At 36.9% G+C, this 25978-nt stretch overlaps 1 protein-coding gene across 1 annotated transcript in view; it reads left to right on the top strand.

The window, feature by feature from the left end:
• Positions 1-2609: 2609 nt before the first annotated feature.
• KCND2 (potassium voltage-gated channel subfamily D member 2) overlaps positions 2610-25978 on the top strand; it is a 476238-nt gene continuing 452869 nt past the window's right edge. Inside the window, exon 1 of the mRNA XM_059932675.1 lies at positions 2610-3728. Coding sequence (XP_059788658.1) covers positions 2614-3728 — 1115 coding nt within the window. The 5' untranslated portion in view covers positions 2610-2613. The remainder of the gene's footprint in view (positions 3729-25978) is intronic.

The following is a 25978-nucleotide window of genomic DNA, read 5'->3' as shown; positions in this document are numbered from 1 at the left end:
TCCTTAGTCAACATAGATGAAGCTTCACTGTTTCCAAACACTCTTATTATTGTTGTTGTTATTATTATTATTACTCAGTAATCTAGATTTAATTTTGAAAGGCATTTCAACAGAAACTCTACACATTACATCCCATATCCATCAAAATGCAGGCGTAGACCTGAGTAGCATATCTCCTATAAATACTAAAAAGGTGGGTGGGGGCTGGATTTGAGGATATTTATGTGATCTGATGCTCTGTTGGGTCAGTTCATTTTGATCCTTCACCTTTCTAAAGCATCCAGACCTGAGGTGTGGATTTAACTTCTCGCCATTCACGCCATCTAGTGGTTATAAATGTTAGATGCTTGGTTTTAAGAAAGATTTCTAATGACTTGGGGGCGGGGTACTCGAAAAACAAAACCGTTGACAGCGACAATTTCCTAGTCTCCCACATTACTTACCCCTCACAGGGACCCCTTTACTTTAATCATTTTAGGTGTGCGCATGGATGCGCAGAGAAAATGAACGGGAAGGCACACTCACGGAGACGCACGCCCCTCGACGCTGACATTTAGAAAAGGGTTCTAAATCCTTCCTGTCATTTGCAAAGGACAGGAAAAGGAGTTGTGGCAAGACCCCGACCAAGGAGGCTGTCTGACTTTTCAGCAAGTGGGACAGATGACATATTAACTCTTGCAACGTTAACATCTGGTTCGAACAAACCAAAAGACCGAGAAAGAGGAAAAAGCGCTTAAAAATTCCGCCGCGGGGCTTTGCAGGTCTTGCTACCCAAGAGCCCTCAGAAGACAGCCAATTCCTGCGCTTTCCGCTCTGCTCACCCTCCTACCCAGCTTCTCTCTCTCTTTTTTTCCTTCCCTCCCGCCCCCCCCCCACCCCCTCACGCTCGCCTTGAACCAGGACCCAGGGAGGCAGAAGGGAGGCAGAAGCAAGGCATCGGTCCCCTTCCTCCTCTCCTCCACCAAACCACCGCAGCCAAGCGCGTGAAGCTTCCCTTTGTTCAACGAGGCTCGCACTCCTCCCCAGCAGATCCACCTGGATGCTCTCCCTCGCTGACATTTTGCGCCGGGGCTGGTGCGTGGCTGGGGTGGAGCGAGAGGAGCCCGAGGGGGCGGGGGCGGAGAAAGGTCAAGTCGAGGGAAAGGCAGGAGACGCCTTGCATAACCTGCGTGGCGGGGCGTGCGCGCGGTTATTTATTTATTTTCTCCTTATTTATTGATCGCACGAGCAAGAGCGGAGCGGGGAGCCCGGGGAGATGCAGGACCACCCACTGGCGGGGAAGCAGCGAGCAGCCCTCCCGCGCCCCCGCGCTGCCGAGCGCCTCTTGCCTCCGCGCTCCGGCGTTTGCCCGCGCCGACCCGGGCCCCGCCGCGCCGCCGCCGCCGCCGCCGCCCGCCCGGCCGCCCCGCAGCCCCGCCGCCCCGCCGCGCCGCACCGCGCCGCTCGGGCCCCGGCAACCGCCGCGGCGCAGTAAGTTGGCAGGAGCTAGTCCCCTCCGTTCTCGACTCCCCCGCACCTTTTGAACTTGTTGCTGCTGCTCGGCTCGCCTGCGCCTGGCTTTTGGAAGGTGAAAAGGAGGAGGGAGGCACGGAGGAATGGGGGAAGGGGAAGAAGAGCTCGCTTGAGCTTTATTTATGCTTCCTCGGCGCATCGGATTCGGCTGCTCGCGAGCTGCTTCCTCAGCTTTTCCCGTTCCGGGTGCACCGCGAGGAGAAAGTCTCCGCAACTCAGCCCCGGCGCGCACTTCGCCAGGTATGTACCGCGGCCGAGGCGCGTTCTGCGCGGAAGCAGATGTTGCCTCCGCGGCTGCAGTGGCGGCGGCCAGCTCCCTGGCTCTGTAACTGTCACACTGCACCTGAGGTGAACTTGACAAGAGAGTGAAGGGGAAATTGGGCAAATGCTTTTGGCAGACACGGCGGGTGCTCGTAGACGTGGTGGGGAGGATCTATATTAATGCCCTCTAGCCGCGTCCAACGCACAGCACTTCCGTCTCTACAAATACGTCCCGAGGAGTAGAGGTGGCGACCGGACTCCCAAAGAGACGTGGGGCAGCGGCTGTGACCGCACCTCGGAAGCTACAACAACAGGTCTCCTTCTTGAGATTCCTTTGGCGGGAAGGGCCACTTGGAAAGGGAGGGTTTGAAAGAGCTGAAAGGGAAGGTGGAAGGGTTCCCTAATTCTTCAAAAGAATACCACTGAGTGTCTGTCCTTCGTCTCCTCTATCCTACACGACACATACTCCAGACTGTGTTAAGGGAGAAATCAAAGACACCTGTTTGAAGAAATTGCGGCATCTAAAGTCACCTGTGTACTTATTTGTGCCAGGGCTAGCCTGGTCCGACTGCAGGAAGAGGTTTGGTTAGGTTTTGTGGGGTGTGATTGTTAGGACATTGTATTTTCCCCCTCTTTACTCCAAATACCTTGTCTTTGAGGGAAACTTGCCCTTCTGAGAACTGTGACTTCACCAGGAGCCCTACCTTGGAATAAGGCTGATACCTCTGGACCACGTTTCTCAGTAGTAGTTGTTTGACGGGGGAAGTGGGTGATTGTGGCTACTCTGAGTGACCCATTGTAGAGACTCCATTGCCCTTCTGGCCTGCACTTGAAGGAACCATGGCGGCGGGGGTAGCAGCGTGGCTGCCCTTTGCAAGGGCAGCGGCCATTGGCTGGATGCCTGTGGCCTCGGGGCCCATGCCAGCTCCCCCGAGGCAGGAGAGGAAAAGGACTCAGGATGCTCTAATTGTGCTGAATGTGAGTGGCACTCGTTTCCAGACATGGCAGGACACCCTGGAACGGTACCCAGACACTCTGCTGGGCAGTTCGGAGAGGGACTTTTTCTACCATCCAGAGACTCAGCAGTATTTTTTTGACCGTGACCCAGATATCTTCCGCCACATCCTGAATTTCTACCGCACTGGGAAACTCCACTACCCTCGCCATGAGTGCATCTCCGCTTATGATGAAGAATTAGCCTTCTTTGGCCTCATCCCAGAAATTATTGGCGACTGCTGTTACGAGGAGTACAAGGATCGCCGGCGAGAGAACGCGGAGCGTCTTCAGGACGATGCTGATACCGACAACAACGGCGAGAGCGCGCTGCCCACTATGACGGCTCGGCAGAGGGTCTGGCGGGCTTTTGAGAACCCTCACACCAGCACAATGGCCCTGGTGTTCTACTATGTTACCGGGTTCTTCATTGCCGTCTCAGTCATCGCTAATGTGGTAGAAACAGTGCCATGTGGGTCCAGCCCAGGTCACATTAAAGAACTGCCCTGTGGGGAGCGGTACGCCGTGGCCTTCTTTTGCTTGGATACAGCCTGCGTCATGATCTTCACCGTTGAGTACTTGCTTCGCCTGGCAGCAGCTCCTAGTCGTTACCGTTTTGTGCGTAGCGTCATGAGTATCATCGACGTGGTGGCCATCCTGCCTTATTACATTGGGCTGGTGATGACAGACAATGAGGATGTCAGTGGAGCCTTTGTCACACTCCGCGTCTTCCGGGTCTTCCGGATCTTTAAGTTTTCCCGCCACTCTCAAGGCCTGCGCATCCTGGGGTACACACTGAAGAGTTGTGCCTCTGAATTGGGCTTCTTGCTCTTCTCGCTCACCATGGCTATCATCATCTTCGCTACGGTTATGTTCTACGCAGAGAAGGGGTCTTCCGCCAGCAAGTTCACCAGCATCCCTGCTGCCTTCTGGTACACCATCGTCACCATGACAACACTAGGGTAGGTGCCATCAAGGGAAGTGGGGTGGAGGTGGAATATGTATGTGGTGGTTGTGCACCCCTTAAAGTTATATACTTATTCAGAGCAAATAATCTTTCTCTTTCTTAAATGGGTTCAGGAAAATATTATCTAAATGGTTTTGAAGAACTCTTTAGATCTATGACATGAGTATGATATAGTGATTGAAGTATTTAGGGAGTTGCTGGCCAGTGTTAAGTATTGATGCCTGAAAGTGATACAGAAAGAAATTTAGGAATTCCTGAATATAAAGATCATCAATATTATATGTATGAATACATAAAAATATAATGACAATGAAAAACGCAAAATTTGTGTCCAAGTAAAGGTATGAAAATACACACTGTATATTGAAATGCCTAGAAAGTGCTTCAGTGTATTGAACTGAAAAGTTTCCATGTATATTTGAAGTATTATTTTCATATGAATACTTCTGGCATGCGTTTTCCCTCTAAGAACCATAATTCTCATTTTACAGCATTTTAAGACATAGATTATAGATATTATCAAAGGATTTTGTAATATGTATGCACATATTCATATATATGCATTTTCATTATGGCTGATAAGTTATGCAGTGTTTTAGAATATCAGGGCTGAAACTGATCAACTCTACAAAATGCAGTGGAATGATATTTGCAACATATTTGTTTCTACGTTCATAGTTTCAAATAAAGAAGCAAATGACTCTTATCCACACTTTTTTTAAGAAACTACAGATCCCATCAGGCAATGGGCCCATATTCATTAAATACACATAGAGGGCAGAGCAGTATCTGATGAGATTGATGGTCACCAAGGGCTGGTTGCATTAGAGAATTTTGGGCCCTAATTTCCTTTTAGAATTCTTTTCTTCATTATTTTATTTGGTGGTAATGGTGTTTTGCCACCAAAGGGACAAAATTTAAGCTAGAATTAAGATTTTTAGATGATTGAAGAAAGATATGACATTATTAATAATGTAAAAACTGCAGAAAAGTAGCAGCATTTATATATTAGAGTATATAGTAAAATAAAATGGTAAGAGCCTTTTACTTTTATGAGTTCTTAGATAAGCCAAGTAGTGATGTTACTGCCCTTTCTTCAGCTTTATGCTGCTTTTCTTGCATAGTTAATCAGTTCAATAGGATTTGGTAATGGCTGTAAGAAAAAAAGTTATTCCCAAGGCTGCTTTTAAAATTTTGTGTTTCAGCCTAATTTAATTGCCTTCTTTAAATGACAACGTGGTTAAAGTCAACTTAATTTTATTAGACATATTGTGTTGAACAGAATTCTCATGTTGTCCTATGGCTAACTAATGGAATATTTTATATGTGAAGAATTTTGGGCTAAGTCAAGAAATTATGTTAAAGTAAAATATAATGCCTTATGATTTTGATTTAGTCTCACATATTTTTGAAGGCCTACTGGTGGATTTTCAAAAATGAATCAGTGAAAATTCTATAACCTACTGCTTATATTTCCCTTTTATCCTGTTGGTAATTTTGTGACACATTTTGAAGAAGATGCAGAATACCTTAGCAGTGCAGGTGCTTAGTTGTAACCAAGAGGTTTGTGTCTTGTTGTCTTTATGTCATTTGAAGTCTTTATTAAGGACAGTTGGATAGTGTAAATCACTATCAGGACTTCAAATTAGAAGTACCTATGAATAAAAAGAGGACTCTATGTTAAGAGGAAATGAAAGAAGAAGTATTAAAAGGAAATATATTTTAAAAAATTAGGTGTCTGTGACAGTGTTTTTCATGAAGTATCAGTAAGTCATTTTAATACTATATACCCTCTATCTGATTGAATTTAAGTATTATTATAATGAATGTTGATGAGATGCTAATTTCATCTGGCTAGAAATTTCTATTCTAGACTTGAGAAGTTAGTATTATTTTAAAACTTGTTTTCTGAAATGACTTTCAAATTTTTATTTTATTTTGAAATTTAGTTTTGTTTTCAGGAAAAGATGAGGAATTGTTAACCACTGATGACAATTTTTATTATATAAATAAAATGCTTAGAAGCATCTACTTTTTGAAATGAATTAAGAAACTAAATCACAGTACCTGAGTAAAATCTATGAAATGGTTTTAGTTCACGTGTTCTGAATGTTAGTATGTAAGAAAAATTAAATACACACACTTTCTCAGAACTTGGAAGCAAAATGGGAGTTACTTCTAAAACTTAAGTTCCACTATAGATGAAAATTTTAATTTTCAGGAAATTAAGGTAATTAATGATCCTGGTAATATAGCAGTCATGCTTTAAAGATGTAGAAATGTTGTTGCAATCAAGATACAACCCATTTATTGGAGAATATATATGAACATTTAACAAAACATATGCTTTATAATATAGCAAAGTTTTCTCAAAAAATGTCTTCTGTTTCTCATCAAAATTATTTTAAATGTATTACACTTTTCTGAAAAAATAGATTTTTTAAAAAAATCCTGCCTTTTTGGTGTCTTAACTTTGGTTGCATTGTGACTCAACAGCTTTATTTAAGAATAGAAAGTATTAACAAAAGCCATTGCTTGAATTTATTTTTTACACTGTAGTCTTATACGATGAAGTGTAAGATACAAACTTTTTGGAAAATACTCAGTAGTTGAAGCTAAAATCAATCCGTGTCTGATAGATAACCAGGAATTTCCCATTACAGTCAATGAACTTTTTTTATGTGGCTGTTATTTTCAATGGAGCTAATATTCATCAATTAATGATAATAGAAGTGAAAATGCAGTCGTAGACAGTGGTTTTTGAAAGTTCCAGCTCATACAAACATTATCTACGTGAAAAGAAAGAGCCAAGAATTTTGTAGTTCAGGACTGGCAGAATTACCTGCTACCTCTCAGGTCATTTTAGACAATATTCAGTTGGTTTTTCGGTCTGAAGAAGTGAGTGGGTCTACTGTGTATTCATCTAATCATTTCTGTGCTCCCTGAAATAGCAAATATATCATTATTCCATATTTTAACCATGCTCATTACATAAGTAATTATTTGATTTGCTAGTAAAGTGAATGCTTTAAAATATAATTTGAAGCCTACCCATTTCCTATTAAGTAAAGTATGAAACATCAAGAGCACAATTTTAAAAATCAATGAAAGAATGTCAGAAAGGTTTTTTTAAAACAATGTTTAAATTGGGTGGCCCTGTATATTTCTTCCTCCATTCAATCCTTTCTTTCTGAGCATACTTGACCTGCACTGGGCCCTGATTACCCTTTTACTCCCCGCCTCCCTCTTTTCTGCAATGTAACCTCTAGTTACTACCTTAAACTGCCTTGGGAGAATAAGAACCTGGAACTCCTCTTTTGTCTTAATGACCTCTGGGCAGTAACATCCTGTTGTTATTTTTCATTTAGGTGGTAGTACTTAAATGGTGTCAAATTTAGGAAATTTCCAAATGTTCACCCGTAATCAAAAACGATTTTACAAACATATATTTAGCTTCAGTTTACCATTGAACCTTAGGCTTATGACTTGTGAATTAGAAGAGGTACCAGGTGGCACATTAAATATTTGGGGAGCTATTATTTTAGGCAATACCTGCATTCTTGTTTCCCTGCAAACCTGGGAAAACAAAAATTTCATTTATAGTGTACATTCATCAGAAACAAATATGGTAGAATTACAACTATGCTCCTAGAAAACTTAGTGTAGTTGTCTATTTATAAGACTATCAAAACTAAATCTATAATATTTTAATTTTAATATAATTCGTAAATTGCTATTTTAAGAAACAAAAAAGCAAAATACTTTTATTGTAATTTTCCTAACAATGTATGAGGAAAATTCCTCTTTTTAGAATGGCATAATTGTAGGGGGATTATATATTTATATAAAATATGTCATATGTATGTCATATATGTTCTATTTCATATAACATACAAATATGCTATATATCCCATACAACATATACATATATTAACTGTGTTGTATATGTTATATATTTTATATAGTGCATGTTATGAAGTATATATTATTAAAAAGAAGAAGAAACTTTGAAATATCTTCCTTCTATTCGTCACTATCCTGACTACATAGCTTTAGGAAATGTTGGGAGTGTATCTTGTGGAATCATTTATGTAGAGACTTCTGGTTTACCCAGCAATACTGAAAGTGGGTGGAATTATAGTTTTTCCTGTGCCAGCATCTATGCATGAATATTGCTAAAGTGTTAATCAAATACATCTTCACAAGGTGCCGGGCTGGGGGGCAGCGGGGGGACCAAAATTTATCTTTTGGGTGAAGAGCCATACTATGAGTAACATCCATTTTTATTTTGACATACTATACTACATTTTTTACAAAGTTCTTTATAGAGCGTGTTAATTGATGAGAGCTGAAAATGAACTTTTAAAGAGATGTAGAAAATGTGATATGTATTCCTCTTTTAGCATTACAGGGAACCAAATCTTAAGTGTCTTCATTTTGTTTTAGTCACCATTTGAATTAGAGATAATATTTGACGTGACATATGTATTTTTTGAAAGTGTGTATTCACCCAGCTTTCTATGTCTTTTTCTATAAGCATTTGCTTGGTTGAAAGACAGAGGTATGTCAGGAAGAGATGAGATGTGTTCTCTTGGCACGGCATCCTAGAAAAGGGACCGGTTTCTAATTTTCAGTGGGTCTGTTAGGATTTTTTTTTTCTTTTCAGGATTTCCCTTTAGAGTACAGATAGACTTGGTCTTATATATATTTTATTTGTATAATTACTTCATTTAATTCTGATATCATGTATTTTATATTTGTCTAAACTTTCCTCCCAATTATACTCATCTTTGAAAATGAGTTAATGAAGTTCAAATTTCTTATTCCCTAATTTCTGAATTACTGGTGGAAGGAAACTTAGCTGTTGTCTATTTAAAATCCATCATTTTACACATACACGATTGTTTTTGGCCTGCTCATAGTTACACAATTAAATATCAGTAGTACTTTTTGAAATTGCAATTTTTTACTCTTTTTTTCCCCTGAAGACCTTAAAACATTATCTAGAAATGTGCAGTAATAATTAGCTGGGGGTTACTGCGGGCGCTCAGGGTTAAGAAAGGAATAAATATGTTCTTTATTCTATTATTTTAATGCATTTCTCTCCTAGTTCTACTCTCTGTGACTCACTCTTTCCACATCCCTCAGTATCACTGCTAGCTCTGCATTTATTCATATAGTACTGGAGTTTATCATGAGGTGCCCAGTTGATATAACGCAATCCTGTGTTTCTCATCTGGTGAACTCTTAGGCCATTTGGGGGAAAACTACTTAATGGTGAAATTTTACCTGGCCTGATGGAGAAGAAAATACATCAGTTATTTTGTCTGAAATATCTATAAAGGAGTTGGCCTGTAGATTGTTAAAAACTGTACAATTTAACTTCTCTTTCATGGAAAGAAGGGGAAAGGTGAAAACAACTTTCCCTGAAAAGGAGGTATGATTCTTCCTGCAGAGCTGTAAGAATGATTTCACTCTTTTTTTTCCCTACTCTCCATATGTCTTATATTGTTTTCCGAGCCTGAGTATATATATAGAAATAGGCATTGTTCTCCCACTAACTTCAGCAGCTAGATTTGACGGTGTGGGGTATGATCTGGTATTGAAAAGAAACCCAGGGTGAAACACCGTCTCTACATTTCTGTGTACATTTGCATATCTCCTTGCATTAGTAGATTCCATTGGATTTTTTTGCCCTTTAGTTTTCTCCTTTGAAAGCCAGCCTTTACACTGACCTTGTCCATGAAGCCTTCTCAACCTCCCAAGCCTACATCTTCTATAGTTGGAATTACACTTGACATTAGTAAGTGCTATTTTTTATATAATTTATGGTTTTACTTCTTGCCTGCCTATCTACATTGAAAGGCTTTTGAGGTTTGGGTCTATACCTTTTGGAGACTTATTACCTGGTTACTGTGTCGCCGATCATGCTGTGAGATGATACACGCACACCATGGAGAGCTCCTTAGCCCTGGACCAGTGCCATCTCAACATTAGCAAGAATCGACTCATCTAATCACATGCTTTGTTCAATGTTAACAAATTTCAAGTTTTTTTTTTTATTTGAACACTTTGTCTTTGAATGTACTACAATCCATCCTTTTTATTTTTCTCTTTTAACTAGGGAGCGCTGTAACTTATTCTTCTCTGCAAAGGTTAGAATTAATGGCTGTCGATGGCTATTTCCTTAATCAGTTTGCTTTCTGGTGAAGGCTGGGTAAATTGCAGGTACCTCTGGGAAGCATATGGAGATATGTTATAATGTAAGTGAATCTGCACAGAAATATACTGCCTTCTCTTTCAAGTTCAGTCCCCTATCTAAATATGAGTAGCCCAAGCGACACATGGGTCAAAAAGATACCTGGGTGACAGTCACTAGAAAGGTGTTCTCTTTCTTACCCAGTAAACACAAATTGGCACTTTTTTCCTTTATTCAGGTGCACTCATTTATGCATAGAATGGAATTGTTTAAAAATAGAGAACTATTGTCTGTAAATGACACATGAGATAAATGTATTCTCTGTTCAGGAAGAAATGTATTCTCTGTTCATTCTAAGCGATTAAAAGGCAGTTTTACAAAATGTAAATATACATGTAGATACATATCCTGGCATGGTGCAATCCATTTTGCATTGGAAGTTTTGACAAGTCTGTTATGTAAAGAAGATCATAATCATAAAAAGTGTGCGGAGAATAAGGAGTGAGTTATCAGAAGTTAATAATGAGAAAAAAATAACGTAAGAGTAGGAAGACAGTTGAAATAATGTCAGATAGAATGGGAAGGTTTTGTTCTAAAAGTAGAAGGTCTTGTCTTTTTTGCTCTTATGTGGGCCTGATTCTTCCATCTTCCTCACTTTCCTCACTTTTAAGAATACCAATAATAGTGCTTTGGGAAACCCAAAGTCTTACCAGTAACTTATGCTCTCAGGAAATCAAAATGTGACTCATCGCGTTCAATTCCATTTAACAGACCTTTGTTGATCACTTACTACCTGTCACTGACCACGGCAGTAAGCATAACTGCCCACTTCCAGACCTTAAGAACTGTGTATTCTAGTAGGAGAGGCAGAAAGTGAACACAGATATATAATTCCAGGCAGTGATGGGTGCTATTAATAAAATAAGTCAGGGTAAGAAAAAATGTGCTATTTTGTATAGGGGACAGACCAAGCCTTTCCTAGGGGAATATTTGAGCTGATGGCTTTCTGAAGGGATGAAGGGAGTCCTGTGAATATCTGGATGGAGAGTTTAGAAGAAGAGAGAAAAGAAGTACCAAGACCGCAAGGTGTATTCTCCCTAAGGCCACTGTAATTGAAGTAAAGCAGGGGAGGGGCTTAGGAGCAAATACTGTCTGAAAGGGATGAGATGATGTAGGACATTGCAGACCATAGTAAAGATCTTTGGTTTCATTTGAGACATAATAGGGAGACATTAGAGAGTTGCGAGCGTGGTAAGGATGGGATATAGTTTCTGTATTACAAGATTCATTTGTAGAGTTTAGAAAATTCTGGGTGATGTTGCTTAGTGTGGATGGAAGACCATCAGAATTAGGACCACCTGGGACACTTACAAAAATGTAGATCCTTAGCAGTCACCTAAAACAATTGAAATAATGTCTGGAGGAGGGAACCATGAAAACTGCACTTTCACTTCTCTCATAGAATTTTAAGAACCAGTGATTCTTAAAATTTCCAGTGATCTGGAAGAATGTATGTTGAGGATAGCTCTAGTATTCTACTCTGGGAATATTTTTGACCTTGAGCTGGTAATATTTTGAAAGGACGTTAAAATACACTGTTTAAAACAATGACTCTTGGATCCATGGGTGAATTGAAGTGCATTTCTAATATGCAAGTGGGTTTAATTTCTATATAATTTTGTAATTTGTCTGTAAATAAGGGAACACTGAAAAATGACACTTTGGTACTTGTTTATTGTACTGGCCTCCTATGGCAAGTACTCGACATCCCTTATGCATTATATACATATTCCACCTTTCTTTCTTAAGAGAAAACTAACTTTTCATTGGTCTGAAGAGCTTTATTCCATTTCCTTGCTAACAAATAGTTGGCATATATTCATAAGTATGCAAAGTTCATCATATAGTCTCATGTGAATTATTATTTTCATCTTTTGTCCTTAATTATTTGTCATTCCTTCTGGCTGGGATTTGGGCTGTGGAATTTGCATTAAGAGAGACCTGTGAGCGGACAATAAAAACTAGAGCTGGAGATGAAGAAAAACCAAAACCAAAACCAAAACAATGATCTAGACGAAGTAGCAAAAGTGCTAGTTTTTAATATTACCTAATGAATATATATGTAGGAAGATAGATAGAAACTCAATAATCTTCAGTGTAGGTGATAAACGGATTCTATTTTGCAAAAGCCCTATCCTATCTTGTGCCAAGGAACAAGGTGTTGTGGATAATGGATATTAGTAATACTGTTTTGCAGAGCAACTAGAATAAAGATGATACAACTGCTTCCTTTTGGGAGTTTGGGATTGTGAGCTTTTAAACTTACTGATTTCCTAAACTGTCAGGCATAGGTGGGCTGAGCTTTCCTCAGTGGGGGCAGAAGCTAACTGGCCAACTGATCATAATGAACATAAGGAATATGGGGTCTTAGATCGGGGTCTGCGAGTTAAGGAAGAGCTTATGAGAAGCCAAGACAGCACCCAGTGTAAAGTCAATCTAAATCTCATGACACCAGAATTTTCTTAGAGTATATTTTTTTTCTCTTTTTCCTCTTTTTTTTTTTTCTATATAAGCAGAAAATTGATTCAAAAGGATTTACTTTTCAAAGAGGAAAATTTTTAATCACATGTTAGGGATTTCAACTGTGGAGGACCTAAAGATAGAAAACAAATTACTAGTGCATTCTTAGATTATAATTGAGCATAAGGGAAGTTTTGTGTAAAAATCCACAGAATGGCTGATTTGATGTTGAGCTTTTTAATTGGCTTTTCATGGCTGCTAGCCTGTCCAAAATGACTTCATAGTCTTTCCTGGTAAATATAGGGAAGTATGTAATGAACCTTTTCCCATGAGGTCTAGGTGCAAAGAGAAGGGTCTTGGGAAAGGTTGATTGAAGATTCCTATGGCCAGGAATTGAAATTCACTTCCTGCCTTGGAGGATGCTGTCTGATTAGCTGTGGTTACAGGATTTCTGGTTATTAACTTTGGTAAAGGGAGGAAACTTTTGGTCAAAAGTTATGATTCAATCATAAAAGTCCTGATAAATGTAATCTCATGGAAACTTAAATGTCTCTTAGTGTCAAGATCAAGAGACCTGCCATGACATTTCGAAATCTTGGTTTGAAGTGAGATTAGTTAGATGATGCAGGTTTATTCCAAGTCAGATAAATAGGAAAGACAGTCTTATCAACCCTCTGTAATGCCACTTTTGCTGAACAAAATATATGTGGGGAGAGAGAAAAAGGGAAGGAGGGAAGGAGAGGGAGGGAGAATATGAATGAATGAATGAATGTGTGTATAAGGAGATAATCTGACTTATAATAGGGCAAGGAAGAGTCTAGATTTATTGGGCCCATACTTGCTGGCAGGCACCACCTCCGTAGACATAGCAGTGATATTTTTTCATACCATGCATGGGCTGTCCTTCTTGCTTTGGCACATTTTCATTCCCATTGTCAAGAATGATCAATGAAAGTAAGTTAAATAATTATTAGAAACATGTTTTAGTTCAAACAGCTAGAACTGTTGTTTAAAAAAATCAAGCAAATTCTTTTAGTTAAGTTAGGAAGCTGGAACCAAAAACAATAGAACATGTTTGAGAAACAAGTCTGAATTTGGATATGAAGTTCTTCTAGGAGAATATCAGAGAATATTCAACAAAAATTCATGATCCTGATCAGGTATCCCAGTAAAGGAACCTTAGGCTTCTACCAAAGATTGGAGCCAGACAGAAACATCAGCCAAATACCACTCGCACCGTGCTTCAAAGTTCTGACCTGCTATTGAAATCTGAAATCTTTTAAAAAATGGATTTAAAATTTTTAATCCAGAATATATTTTAATTGGATCTATAATTTTTGTTCACTTTTGTTTTAGTTGATTTAGAAAAATCTGTTTTATTCAAGAGCTACACATGCAATTTATTTTTAATAATTTGTTTCTAAGCTCATATTGTATTCTGTTTATTTGCAGTATCCCTAGGAACCAATTAAGAAAAACAATCCATGGATCTAAAATGCTCTACCTGTAGCCTTGTTGTGTTTAAGGTGCCTTAATATGCCCGCTGACAAAAGTTCTCTCTTCAAAGAACCTCAGACTTTAGTTGAAATCTCCCCTGCAGGTTTTATAACAATGCCTAGAACATTGCTTTGTGGATCATGGATGCTGAATAAAGATTTTTCTTTTTTCCTTTTTACTGTAGAGTTAAGTGTCCAACCCACTTTAGGTACTTATATCACTCATAATACTTTCTAGGTACTTCTCTCTCAGCTACACACATTCTCTGACACACAAATATCTGCATACAGAAATAAAATTCCCACAGATGCAAAGTCTTCAGCTCAACATACATTAAAACATTACACATGAAATAAATGTCTAGAGTTTTGACATGCTGATTTTATTCCTCTGTAAAACTGTTCTCCAAATCCTTATTCACCTTCCTTAACCTTCTGAAGAAATCCTCTATATTTCTGTATTATTTCTCTCATCCCTGTGCTGTTGGCTCATAGCTATACATATCTATCCTGGGCCATTCTTCTGAGCTTCAACAAAAGTTTCCAGATTTATGCCATCAGGAAATGTTATGGCCTTGGCTTTTTATAGACAATCAGCATAAGAAATGGCCATTTAGAGAATATTTCCAAATCTAATGCAAAACCATTAGACATAGACTATTGTCTAGCTAGCACATTACTCACTATCCCATATACTAAGAGCTATGGAAGTGTATATGTATATTTTTTTTTCTTGTATGCTAACTCCATTAGAATTTAGATGTTTCCTGTGTGACTGATGAGACGAATTTTCAGGCATGTCTAGGGTCACCAGTAATGGATGGCATGGCCAATTAGTGATGTCAGCCATGGTGGGGCATAGAGGAGGGTTTCCTTACCTGGCATAAGCAGTCTCAGTGGCAGAAAAATGCAGAGTGTATTCTGGGCACAGTGCATAGATTCCTTTGGCACTCAAATATCTGTCGAATGTTGACTGAACAAAAATCTGGAATCACTTGTCACGTTTTAAATCTTAATAAATTCTGCCCTGAATGAATTTGAAAGTAATTATTGTAACACAAATAATAGTCCCTTCACTTATAAGTTATATTTGTCCTCATATTTGTATTTTTGCTTTTCTCATGTGTTTTGACCCTCATAAGTGATCAATAAATATCCTTGGAATAAATGAAAGTAAATTAAAAATGTCTTTCTGAATGCAAAAAAATTCTATTCATATTTGTGAAATTAGAGAAACAATTCTAGCAGGAGGATGGAATAGAGATTGAATTAGATGACATTTGAATCTTGTTTTATGGTCTTAACACTTGAGCACCCTAAATAATCTGTGATACATGACATATGACTTTACCTCTCTATAATATTGTTCTCTGTAACTGTCTCTCACCATCACCTTAGCATTGGTATTTATTAATAATCTATGAAATTGATGTACATCAGCTGTTGCATTCAGTTGAACATGCTGGAACATTACTGTTTAACAGAAAAAAATATGATGCCCAGAAAAACAGAAAAACAAATGCACAGTCATATGCAAAAGGTAGCAAATAAACATAGAATCCAGATTTCATTTAACTCAATTTATTGACTATCCCTATGTGCCAGACAATATATGCTTGGCACTATGAAGAAAAGATATAAGTATGAGAGAATAATTTCTATGCAGAACTGGAATTTTAAATCCTGGCTCTTCTCACTGGCTCTCTACAGAGCCTGGATGCAGTTTAAAGATATATTTGTGTTTGCACTGTATAAGATGTGTGAGGAACTTTTTAATGCTCTGAAATGAGTGATTGTTTGCCTGGGTTGGAAAGAACAAGAGTCAACCATCAATTCTTGTAGTCATGTTAGAGACTGTGGAGCATATGAAATTACAAGGATATTTGAACAGGGTTATTCTCCTATCACAGCCTCCTTTCCTCCTTTGAGGCCTGTCCTAGTAAATAGGAAAGAATGGCTAGGATGCATGAAAGCTAACTTTTGAGTTGGTTTCTGTAGCTGTTGGTTTTCTCTTAATTTTTCTGTTGGTAAAATATAATTGGTATTTGCTTTTTTCCAAATGGTTTAAGATTGCCTATATCCATTGTAGTTTTAAATGATGCCATCATTTAATAATTTATAACATCAATTGATGTTTAATAAACATCAATTTATAAATAGTTTAGTATTACCATTGAAAATATTATAATATTTGCTCTTTAATATAAATATGTTGATTCAGAGATAAGTACACTGAAATATATTAAATGTCTTTTAAGTGTTCTATATTTTGAAAGACCCATTTCTATGATAAGAAAGCAATTAATTTAAATATTACCTCTCAATTTTCTTAGTTCTTTTGCTCCCTTTGTTCTAATTAACTTTTACTTATTTGCAGCGGTATCCAAATCCCATTTGATTTCATGTTATTTGTTTAAGCCATCATATTCCATGAGACTTACATAAATTCAGTAACATGTTCACAGATATAGACATTTAAGTGAGATTTTTCAAACAGTAGTTCTTTATATTCTTAGAATCATAGAATCTTGAAACTAAAAACTCCTTGTAGATCACCTGGCTCAAACTTCTACCAGTTGAAAGCTCCTCTTTCTAATATATTCTCTATATTTATATGGCCTTCTATGAACTTTTTTTAATATTCTGTGTAATTGGAAGTTTAAGGCAGCACAATTCACGTTTTTATCAAGTTTTAAAAAATTGAGCTGACATGGAACACCTTTCTCTATCACCCATTTATCCAGATTAGGTTTTAGAGACTGAACAGAATATGTTTTCTCTTTCACATCTTTTCCGGGGCTGTACTTGAAGAGAGATATCATGTCCCTCCTTAGGCTTTTCTCTGCTGGGGTGACTTTCTTAAGTCATTCAAACTTTGTCATGTAGTGTGATTTCTGGACTCCCCTCATTGCCTTGATCTCAGATATCTGAAGTTGATCTGACTGGAAGAAAGTACATTGAGGTCATGACCTACAGTGACACTAATACTGTGTATCTCTGAATAGGGCCTAAATGCAATGACTTCTATCAATCTTGTGGTAAAATAACAGGTCTTTTTACTTGAAGTGCTATAAAACCTTTCTTTCTTCTCTTTCCTTATACTGTTTACTACTTGAGCATAAATTCTATCAGATTTTTTAAATCCTTGCTAAATTTCATTCTGTGAGCTAATAAAAATGCATTGTTTGAATGTTACCTAGCTACATGGCTCAGATTTCTCCATGCGTCTGTTTAATTGTATTATAAAAATGAAACAGAACACACAATAGACAATGTTCTTCTGGAAAAGCTATATAGGAGTCCTTCTCATCAATGGAAGTGTTTATCCATATCATTGTACCTGAAAGCATCTACCCAGTGCAAACAGACATTTAAAATCCAGTAGGGAAGGGAGAAGAGAAGGAGAGAGTATATTAAAAATCCTAATTGAATTGTTCTAGCACCCACGGGCTAGTCTGGTTCTGTTTGACCAGAGGCTGAGGTTCATTCAGGTTTCTGATGATTTTTCCCATCACTCCCTAGGAAGATCATTAATAATGAGCCTATTAAGACAACTGGGATGGAGAGAGGAAAAGGGTCAGACATGCAGCTTTCCTGTTCCTCCTTATTTGATCAGATTAATTCCATGACATAAAAAATGGAGATGATGATGATGATCATCATCATTATGACAGAAGCTCTCATTTAATGAGTAATTACCCTGGGTCAGGCACTACACTAAGCTCTGCTTTACATACATTGTTTCTTATAACATGTGATTCTGCCATATAGGCTTTACTTTTATTTCACAGGTAAACAAAATGTGACTTAGAAAGAACTGATTAGTTCTGTCTCCAAAACATGTACACTATCCTCAGAAACACATAAGTCTAGAAATTACTTATATTTGTCAAGTAACTAGTAGTAGGACTGTAAACTGCTTTTCTAGAGGCAGAAATGCTGTAGAAAAAGGCTTGGTTCAAAGTGTGTCAAGACCAGCAATGACAAAACTAGATTTCCTGCTCTTGAAGTGTATTTACAAAGACTATTATAATAGACTGTTCTAGCAGGTGTTGTTTGTGATTTGCACCATTCCTAATTGAAGTCACTCAAGACGAAACACAATCCTTAACACAGTCATTCTAAAATAGTTTAGTGAAAAGGTGGGCAGGTTGTGGAGCCTTGTTTATTTTATCTTATTGCAGAGGGAACAAAACCTCTAGGATGTTTTCTAACATCTTCTGTTTGAAGTTATCCAAGCATCTTTGAAATGATACATGACTGGATAAAATATACATTCAGTACAGCAGAGGATTGATTGTGTCACTACTTTAGAAATAGACTTTATATTGGCTACAAGAAGTTAGTTGTAGACTCTCATCTGACTTGCTTATTAGTATGTTATGTCAGCGGTAATGAACATATATTAAGTCAGAAAATGATGTCAGCTTACACTTGATAAATGGACAAACAATATTTTCAACAATCTTAATCTCTTTTTTCTTCCTGGAAGTAACTTATTACGTTATCTCTCATTTATAAAATCACTAGATTATTAGTGCCTTAAAAAATAAAAAGGTATGATTACAAAGTATATATTTATAAAGGCATTTTCATGTAACTTAAAATTTAGAGACAACATACATTTAGGTTATAATGAGCATCTTAGAATGGTTTCATAGTTTACTAAAAATTAATTAGGACTTGACTGAAAGCCATTCCTATGATGAAAAATTTATAAAAATCATTAATGTGGTGAAGATTTCCAAGGAAAATATGCTTGTTAGGTAAACACTATGGCCTGTTATTATGCATTTAACTTCTCTACATTTCTGTTATGTATATTGTAGCTATGTACATAGATAGTTACACATACATACATACAAAATATATTTGAGAGGCATCTATGTTTATTTATCTTGTACTTTCTCTCTTCTATTAAAAACTTTTAGAGGTCAGGAACTGTATCTAACTTAATTTGATCTAACACTCTGGGCATTGAATACATTATTTTGCTGATTTTTATGTTGGTTTTGATTAAAATATGCAGTATACTGTTTATAAAGAGAAATTATCTCAGCTTGGTGATAATGATTTTCAATATGTAGCACTAAGAATTCATATTGAAAACAAGGAAGCAAACTCAATAAAACATCAGTTTAGTTCAGCTTTAGCTGCAAGAATATTAAAATGTTCTGTTTCAGTAGCTATTAGAAAATATCAAGATTCTATTCTTTCATTTATTCAGCAAATATTTGAATGCCTACTCTGGGCATGCTCTTGCTGCTAAGTGTTAGGGTTACAAAGATGAATGAGGCATAGTTTCTGCCTTGAAGGCATATGCCGTAGTGTAGTCTCTCTCTTTCACAATACACACACACACACACACACACACACTCACACACACACGCACATTACAATGTGAAGGGTACAGTAATAAAGTTATGCCAGGGAATTATAGGAGCCTTGGAGAGGGACACCTTATCTAGCTGGGAGTCTCATAGAGGGCTTGCTGATAGTGAGTCTTGAATGAACTATTTAAGGTTGAGTATGGGCTCTTAAAAGAAATGAGGATGAGAATAGGAAGATCATTCCAGATGGAGGGAATAACAAAAGCAAAGGTCTAAGTAGGGTATTTTAGCAGTAATACAAATATTAGATATTATGTGTTCAGTATTTACTATGTATTAGTAATTGTGCTAATGGTTTTACACGGATCCTCTAGTTTTTGTCGTACCATAACTTTATAGAAATTTGCAATTTCTATCAATATTTTGCAGATGAGTTAGTACAAACTCAAGAGTCCAAATGTGGGAAAGTTAGGATTCAAGTGCAGGCATCCTGACTCCAAAATCCCTGCTAGCAAGCACCTTTATACAGTCTTGACTTTTGGGTCGGGATACTCTCAATGCTTTAGAGTGGCTATAAACTGCTCCCCAAGGAAGAATTCACAACAATTGGGCTGGACTCCCTACATTGAGAGTTCATGGAAATTTTTGAGGTATACACTGAATACTCAAGTATAACCTAAAACAATTGGACTTCTTTTTAATGTGCAGTACTAAAGACTGAATTCTGTTTTTCACACATTGAAAAGGTTGGCATAACTCTTCTAGGGCTGGATAATTTATCTATAGTCATTCAGTATTCTTTTGGCAGGTCAGGATGGTATTCGTGTACAGTATTAAGAAGTGTAAGTGTTGCATCTGAAGTTGATATTTCTTCCAATTCTTGAAAGCTGTGTTTAAAACAAACTGTTTTCTTCCATCTGAAGTGTTTGAGGTCATACTTCAAATGTGGTGACTTTTGTCCCACAAAATTTTCAAAAAGTTTCAAAGTGCTGGATCTCATCAAGTTTAATTCCTAGGACTGTGGAGAAAGGAAATCTCTGTTTCAATTTAATCTCTTAAAAGTGGATTCCTGATTTCAGGTAATTCTCCTGAGAAACACTTCATCCTAATAACTAGCTCCATATTATCCTTCACTTTTAGAAAAGCAGAACTGAGTATGTGCCTTTAGTGTGATCATATGGGAATATTAATTATTTTTTTGAAAAAGCCTCTTTTAGTCCATAGTGAAGTAGTCTGAGTGAATTCTTTATAGTCATCCTAATTATCTGGGTGGTGCTCATCATATAAATTTGGAAGAATACTTTTTTTAAAAAATTTATTTATTTATGGCTGTGTTGGGTCTTCGTTTCTGTGCGAGGGCTTTCTCTAGTTGCGGCAAGCGGGGCCACTCTTCATCGCGGTGCGCGGGCCTCTCACTGTCGCGGCCTCTCTTGTTGCGGAGCACAGGCTCCAGACGCGCAGGCTCAGTAGTTGTGGCTCACGGGCCTAGTTGCTCCGCGACATGTGGGATCTTCCCAGACCAGGGCTCGAACCCGTGTCGCCTGCATTGGCAGGCAGATTCTCAACCACTGCGCCACCAGGGAAGCCCTGGAAGAATACTTTAAATGCGATACTGTACTATACATAGTTCCTGAGAGAAGCAGTTTTCCAATACTTAGAGAAATGAAGAATCAAACATTTGAAGTAGTCTTTGGATCTTCTGGCTAGGTTAGAAGAAACCAGAGCCAGAGCTGGAAAAGAGACATCATTACAAAGAGCCAAGAAAGAACAATTAGAATTCCCAAACACTAAACCTTCCATCCAGTTAGCAATTATTTTCTAAGAATTTTTTAAGCTATTGGTTTTTAAAGAATTATAACTTTGATATGATAAGGAGACTGATTCCATTGTTTTTATTAGTTGAACGCTCTTACTTGACATTTATATTTCCATGATGCCTCTTTTAAATCAGGTTATTTTTAAATAGCTTCTCTGCATTAATCTTATTTTTCAGAAACTTTATTTTTTTAAACATTTCTAGTCATGGCTAGTTTATGAATAGCTATCATTTCTCATGGAGTTTCAAGCCTCCTGGCCTCTAACTGAAATCTTTTGGACATTTTTCTTTTTGTATTTTCTAAATTTGTTCTGTTGAGTAAACATTTTTAAATTAATACTCTTTCAAAGTGTGTTGATACACGAAAATCTAGTTCAGTGTTGTCCAGTAGAACTTTCTGTGATGGTGGAAATGTTCTATATCTTTTTAATTCAAAAGAGTAGCCACTATCCAAGTGTGTCTGTTGAGCACATGCAATGTGGCTAGGGTGACTGAGGAATTGCATTTTTAATATTATTTAATATTAATTATTTAAAATTTAATAAGTCGCACGTGGCTAGTACACCTTGTCGTGTAGAGCAATTCTAGTTACTATATTTTAACTGTGTGGCTAGTAAACTTTTGTATTACTAAAGATGTATAATTGAGGTATTAATTTAGAAAGGCAAGCACATCGTAAAAAGGTCTTTATACACAGGTGTCACAGGCTTCTACAAGGACTGTCTTCTCCCTAGGTAATTTTATTGTAAAATTAGAACAATCACCAAAAAGGGAAACTCATTTAACTGGAACACCTCTACCATGCCACTGTGCTACGATGTTGTAGAAAACAAAAATAAGTTTTCACATTGAGAACAACTGGAAATATGAACTATACCAGTCCACTGACTAAAACTTTCTGGCCACTGATACTTTTCAGTCTAGCTATTTAGTGATTGATGAGTTTGTGATTTTAAATTGAATATTCAATGTGATTCAGATGATGGATGATTGAGAGTACTTCCTTATCCAGCCATACATTTCTGGTGCTCCTGCTAATAAACTCTAAAAATAAGTGTTGAGAACCAGCACAAAAAAGTTTTCTGAGAGAAGGATGTTGATTTAAGCATTTCTTTTCATTTCTGCTTTGATGAATTCAAAACAATATATGTCAGAGCAAAGTAGGGAATGTTTCTCTCAAAACCTAATCTTGGAGAAAACACACAGAGGATTAAGATCCAGTTTTATTCTGCTTATGCACAGTAATAATAATTGAGCACTGCTATTAGAAAGTATAGCTCTTAAGCTATGTCTGATATGGCTACTGGCTCTTGATCCAAGTAAAAAGGTTGAGGACAGATTCACTGGTTAATGCAACATATATCGTTTAGCCTTACTTGTTATTACTGTTTGGTTCTGTTTCATCTTGTTTTCTTAGTAATACTTTGTACTGTCAGTAAAAGAAATAGGCAAATGCCATTCATAAACAAAAGTAAATAAATGAGTTACAATCAGTGAGTTAAGAGTTTGATAAGGAGACTGTCATAGCTTTTACACTTTTGTCCTTCTGTGTGTGTGTGTGTGTGTGTGTGTGTGTGTGAGAGAGAGAGAGAGAGAGATAAACTTGCATGAGAAAATTCTCCTGAATATCTGAGGTTTTCACTATCTTGTTATTTCATTAATATTCACTCATTTTTAAACACCACACTTAATGTAGTTTAGACTTAGATTTAGCTATGAGTAACAGAAAACCTGAAATTAAAATGGCTTAAACAAGAGAGACATTTCTTTATTTCTTAAATAAGTGAATTCAGTATTCCAGAGCTGTTTTGGCCATTTCTTCATCAGAGACACAGGCTTCTTTTATCAGGTTCTCTACCAAGTTCAACACATGGCTTCTACCTTACGGTCAAGGTGGTTAATTGAGCTCTAGATATCACATCTGCATTCCATACAGTAAGAAGAAGAAAAGGAAAAAAGCGGGCAAAGTCCTTATATTAGATGTCTTTCGAGAGATTTCGTAGTAGTTTCCATAGGCAATTCCAGGCCTGATATGACCACGTCTCCCTGTGAGGTAGCTCATCCAGGGGTTTTTGACAGAAGAGATGAAACATTTAGGTTCCAGTAGTAAGATTTCCTTTTGAAGATTAATGCTGAAGTATTGACAGTCAATAGATGACTTTCCTGCCTTATTGTAGAAAGAGACAATTATTTTGGCACATACTAGAACTATGATATATACAAAGCTCTGCAAATGAAAATCCAGAACTGGTTCTCTGTTGCAGCAAAGTTGGCATTAAGAAAGATCCACAGTAAAAGGGGTTGGTCCCATTGAGGGAAACATTAGTGGTCCCAGGCCCTAATAAAGATATACTTGATAAGTGACAAACTTCTTTTAGAACAGTTTGGAAAAGATTCACTTCACTAGATTGAATTAACTTAGAATGGACTAATGCATGTTAGTAGGACATTTATAATTTTATAATTCCATTGTATTTTGTCCAGAAAATAAGAGGCAAGTGATAAAACTCATAATGAACTCCTCACAACCAACAAGTAAAATAACTAAATGGTGCTTCCACAACAAGGAATCATAAATTCATATAATATCCTTGAGTACTGGATTTGCATTCTGATGCTGAATTGGCAGAAAGACTTAGAGAATAACTAAGAGCATTTGGATTGCTATTTAAGAATACTGGTATAGGTTGTTTTCATTTTGAAATTATCTGAAGCATATTGTTTATCTTTAAAATATATAATGAACATGGATATTACTCAGAAAAAAAAAACACTGAGTGGTGAACATATGCTAAGATTATATTTTCTTTTTGATTAAGTTATTTGTATAGTGACTGATGCATTGTGAAATATTCTCACAAATTTAACAAAACAGATTAATTATGGTTAAATGAAAGTCTTCATTATCATCCAGGAACTTAACAACTAAGAACTATTCTCCCCGGTATACTCCAAGTTCACTAAGCTTCTGATATCCACAAGTGAACTTCACATTAAGCACAGTTTCTATGGCCCACATTACTTTTTGAGGGTCCATGAGAATGGTTTACTTACTTTTAAAGTAACAGGAAAAAATGAACTTTTAGGTAAAAAATTTTTAATATTTAATATTAATGTATTCATATTTATACCAACACAGTTGTAAAATATCATTTTTAATTTTTTAAGGGAGGAAGGCCCCACAAAAGTTATAATGTCCCCTTGGATAGCCAATAAGAATCTGAAGAAATATCTCCATTGGACATGAAGAATTGCATATAACAATCACACAATAACACATAACAAACAATAACTTAAGCTTCTATAGTATTAACTACGGAGCCAATGCTCTTGTGTTTTATATTAATTAACTCATTGAATCCTTACAGCAAGCTTCTGAGGCAAGTATTGTTATTATAAACATTCCCATTTTTACGTGATTGATGCCACTCTTTCACTTCTAGGCAAGATCTGGAAATATCTGCTTCTGAGCAGTAAACATAAAAATGCTACAGCCACTGCATTATTATCTGCTTAGTAAAGCAATGAAGCAGTATTAGTCATCAAATGAACATTGAGTTTCTCCCGCCACATTTACCAAAGAGCTCCTTATTTTGGGGGTGCATTACCATCCAAAAGCTTAAACAGGCTTTAAAGGGTTTTTTTCTGCTGCCGTAGTTGTTTCTGAGCTTAATGAAATGTTAGAATGATTTCTGCCAATTATTAAATCCTGGAATCACTTACTTTCTTTATAAACAAGAACTACAAAAACTGCCACCATGTTGGCTCCAATTCCATGGCAGCTCAGTTTCTTCAGAGGAATAAAATTTGGCAACCTCTGAAATTATATTATTCCAATGTTATCTTTGCTGGCGATAGAATATGAGTTTTCCAACTTAGAAATTTTGCTTGAGTTTTGCACATAAAGGCAGCATTTGTATAAGCTAAGATTCAAATAGAGACTATAAATTGAAAGTATATTAATTAATCAACAAAAATGACAGAAATTGTGCTGCCATCATATTTTGCATAACCTCCCCAGTGCTTACTTGAATAAGGGAACATGGCAAACTGAAACAGGTAACTAGATGACTATTTCTTACTAAAATGCATGTTTGCTAGAATTGTATGTATAATTTCCGTATTCCTGCATTACTTGTTTCATCGCTAAATATGGCTTTAATTTACTTGTTAGAAGTTAGAACGAACTACACACAAGCTAGTATTTCGACATGTTGGTATTAGATTCTTTCTATCTTATATATTTATATATATGATGTATATAATACAGAGAACTATTTACCTAGTTAATTTACCTGCAATAACCAGTATCACTAGTGAAGACTTCCTATATGTTCAAACCAGTTCTCTCTAACAACTTATCTAGCTATATTATTACTGTAATAAAATGAATTATTGCATATTCTATGCACTTTAAATAATATTAATTAATACACTAAGCATGATATTACAAAGGGTCTTAAATGTTTTATGTGTAGTTGAAATGTTTGGATCTAAAAGAGTGATATAAAAACAGCTTATTAATTTTATTCTACCAGAGAATATAACATCTTCTTGTTAGAACTCATGCACAAACTGTATTTAAAAGCATATTTCTGAACTAAGAAATATGGGATGTCTTTTAACCAGAAACCATCCCAGGACCATAGACAGTTTATCAGAATAAATCATATATTTGGAGAGCTTGAGTAGATTTTAGAGGTTACCTCATCTAATGCTCTCATTTTACATATGAGAAAAATGAGATGCACAAAGGTGAAGTGATCTTTACAAGGTTGCTCAGCTGTTTAGAAGCAGAGATAGAGTAGAAATAAAAACAAGATATTAGAACCTCAGACTCCTCATTACCATCCTTTACAATACACTTTGTTACCTGTGTTACCT

This window comes from Balaenoptera ricei, chromosome 9, assembly GCF_028023285.1.
Source record: "Balaenoptera ricei isolate mBalRic1 chromosome 9, mBalRic1.hap2, whole genome shotgun sequence".
Lineage (NCBI taxonomy): Eukaryota > Metazoa > Chordata > Mammalia > Artiodactyla > Balaenopteridae > Balaenoptera > Balaenoptera ricei.
Note: the sequence above shows the minus strand (reverse complement) of the source record. Positions and strands in the feature narration are given on the sequence as shown.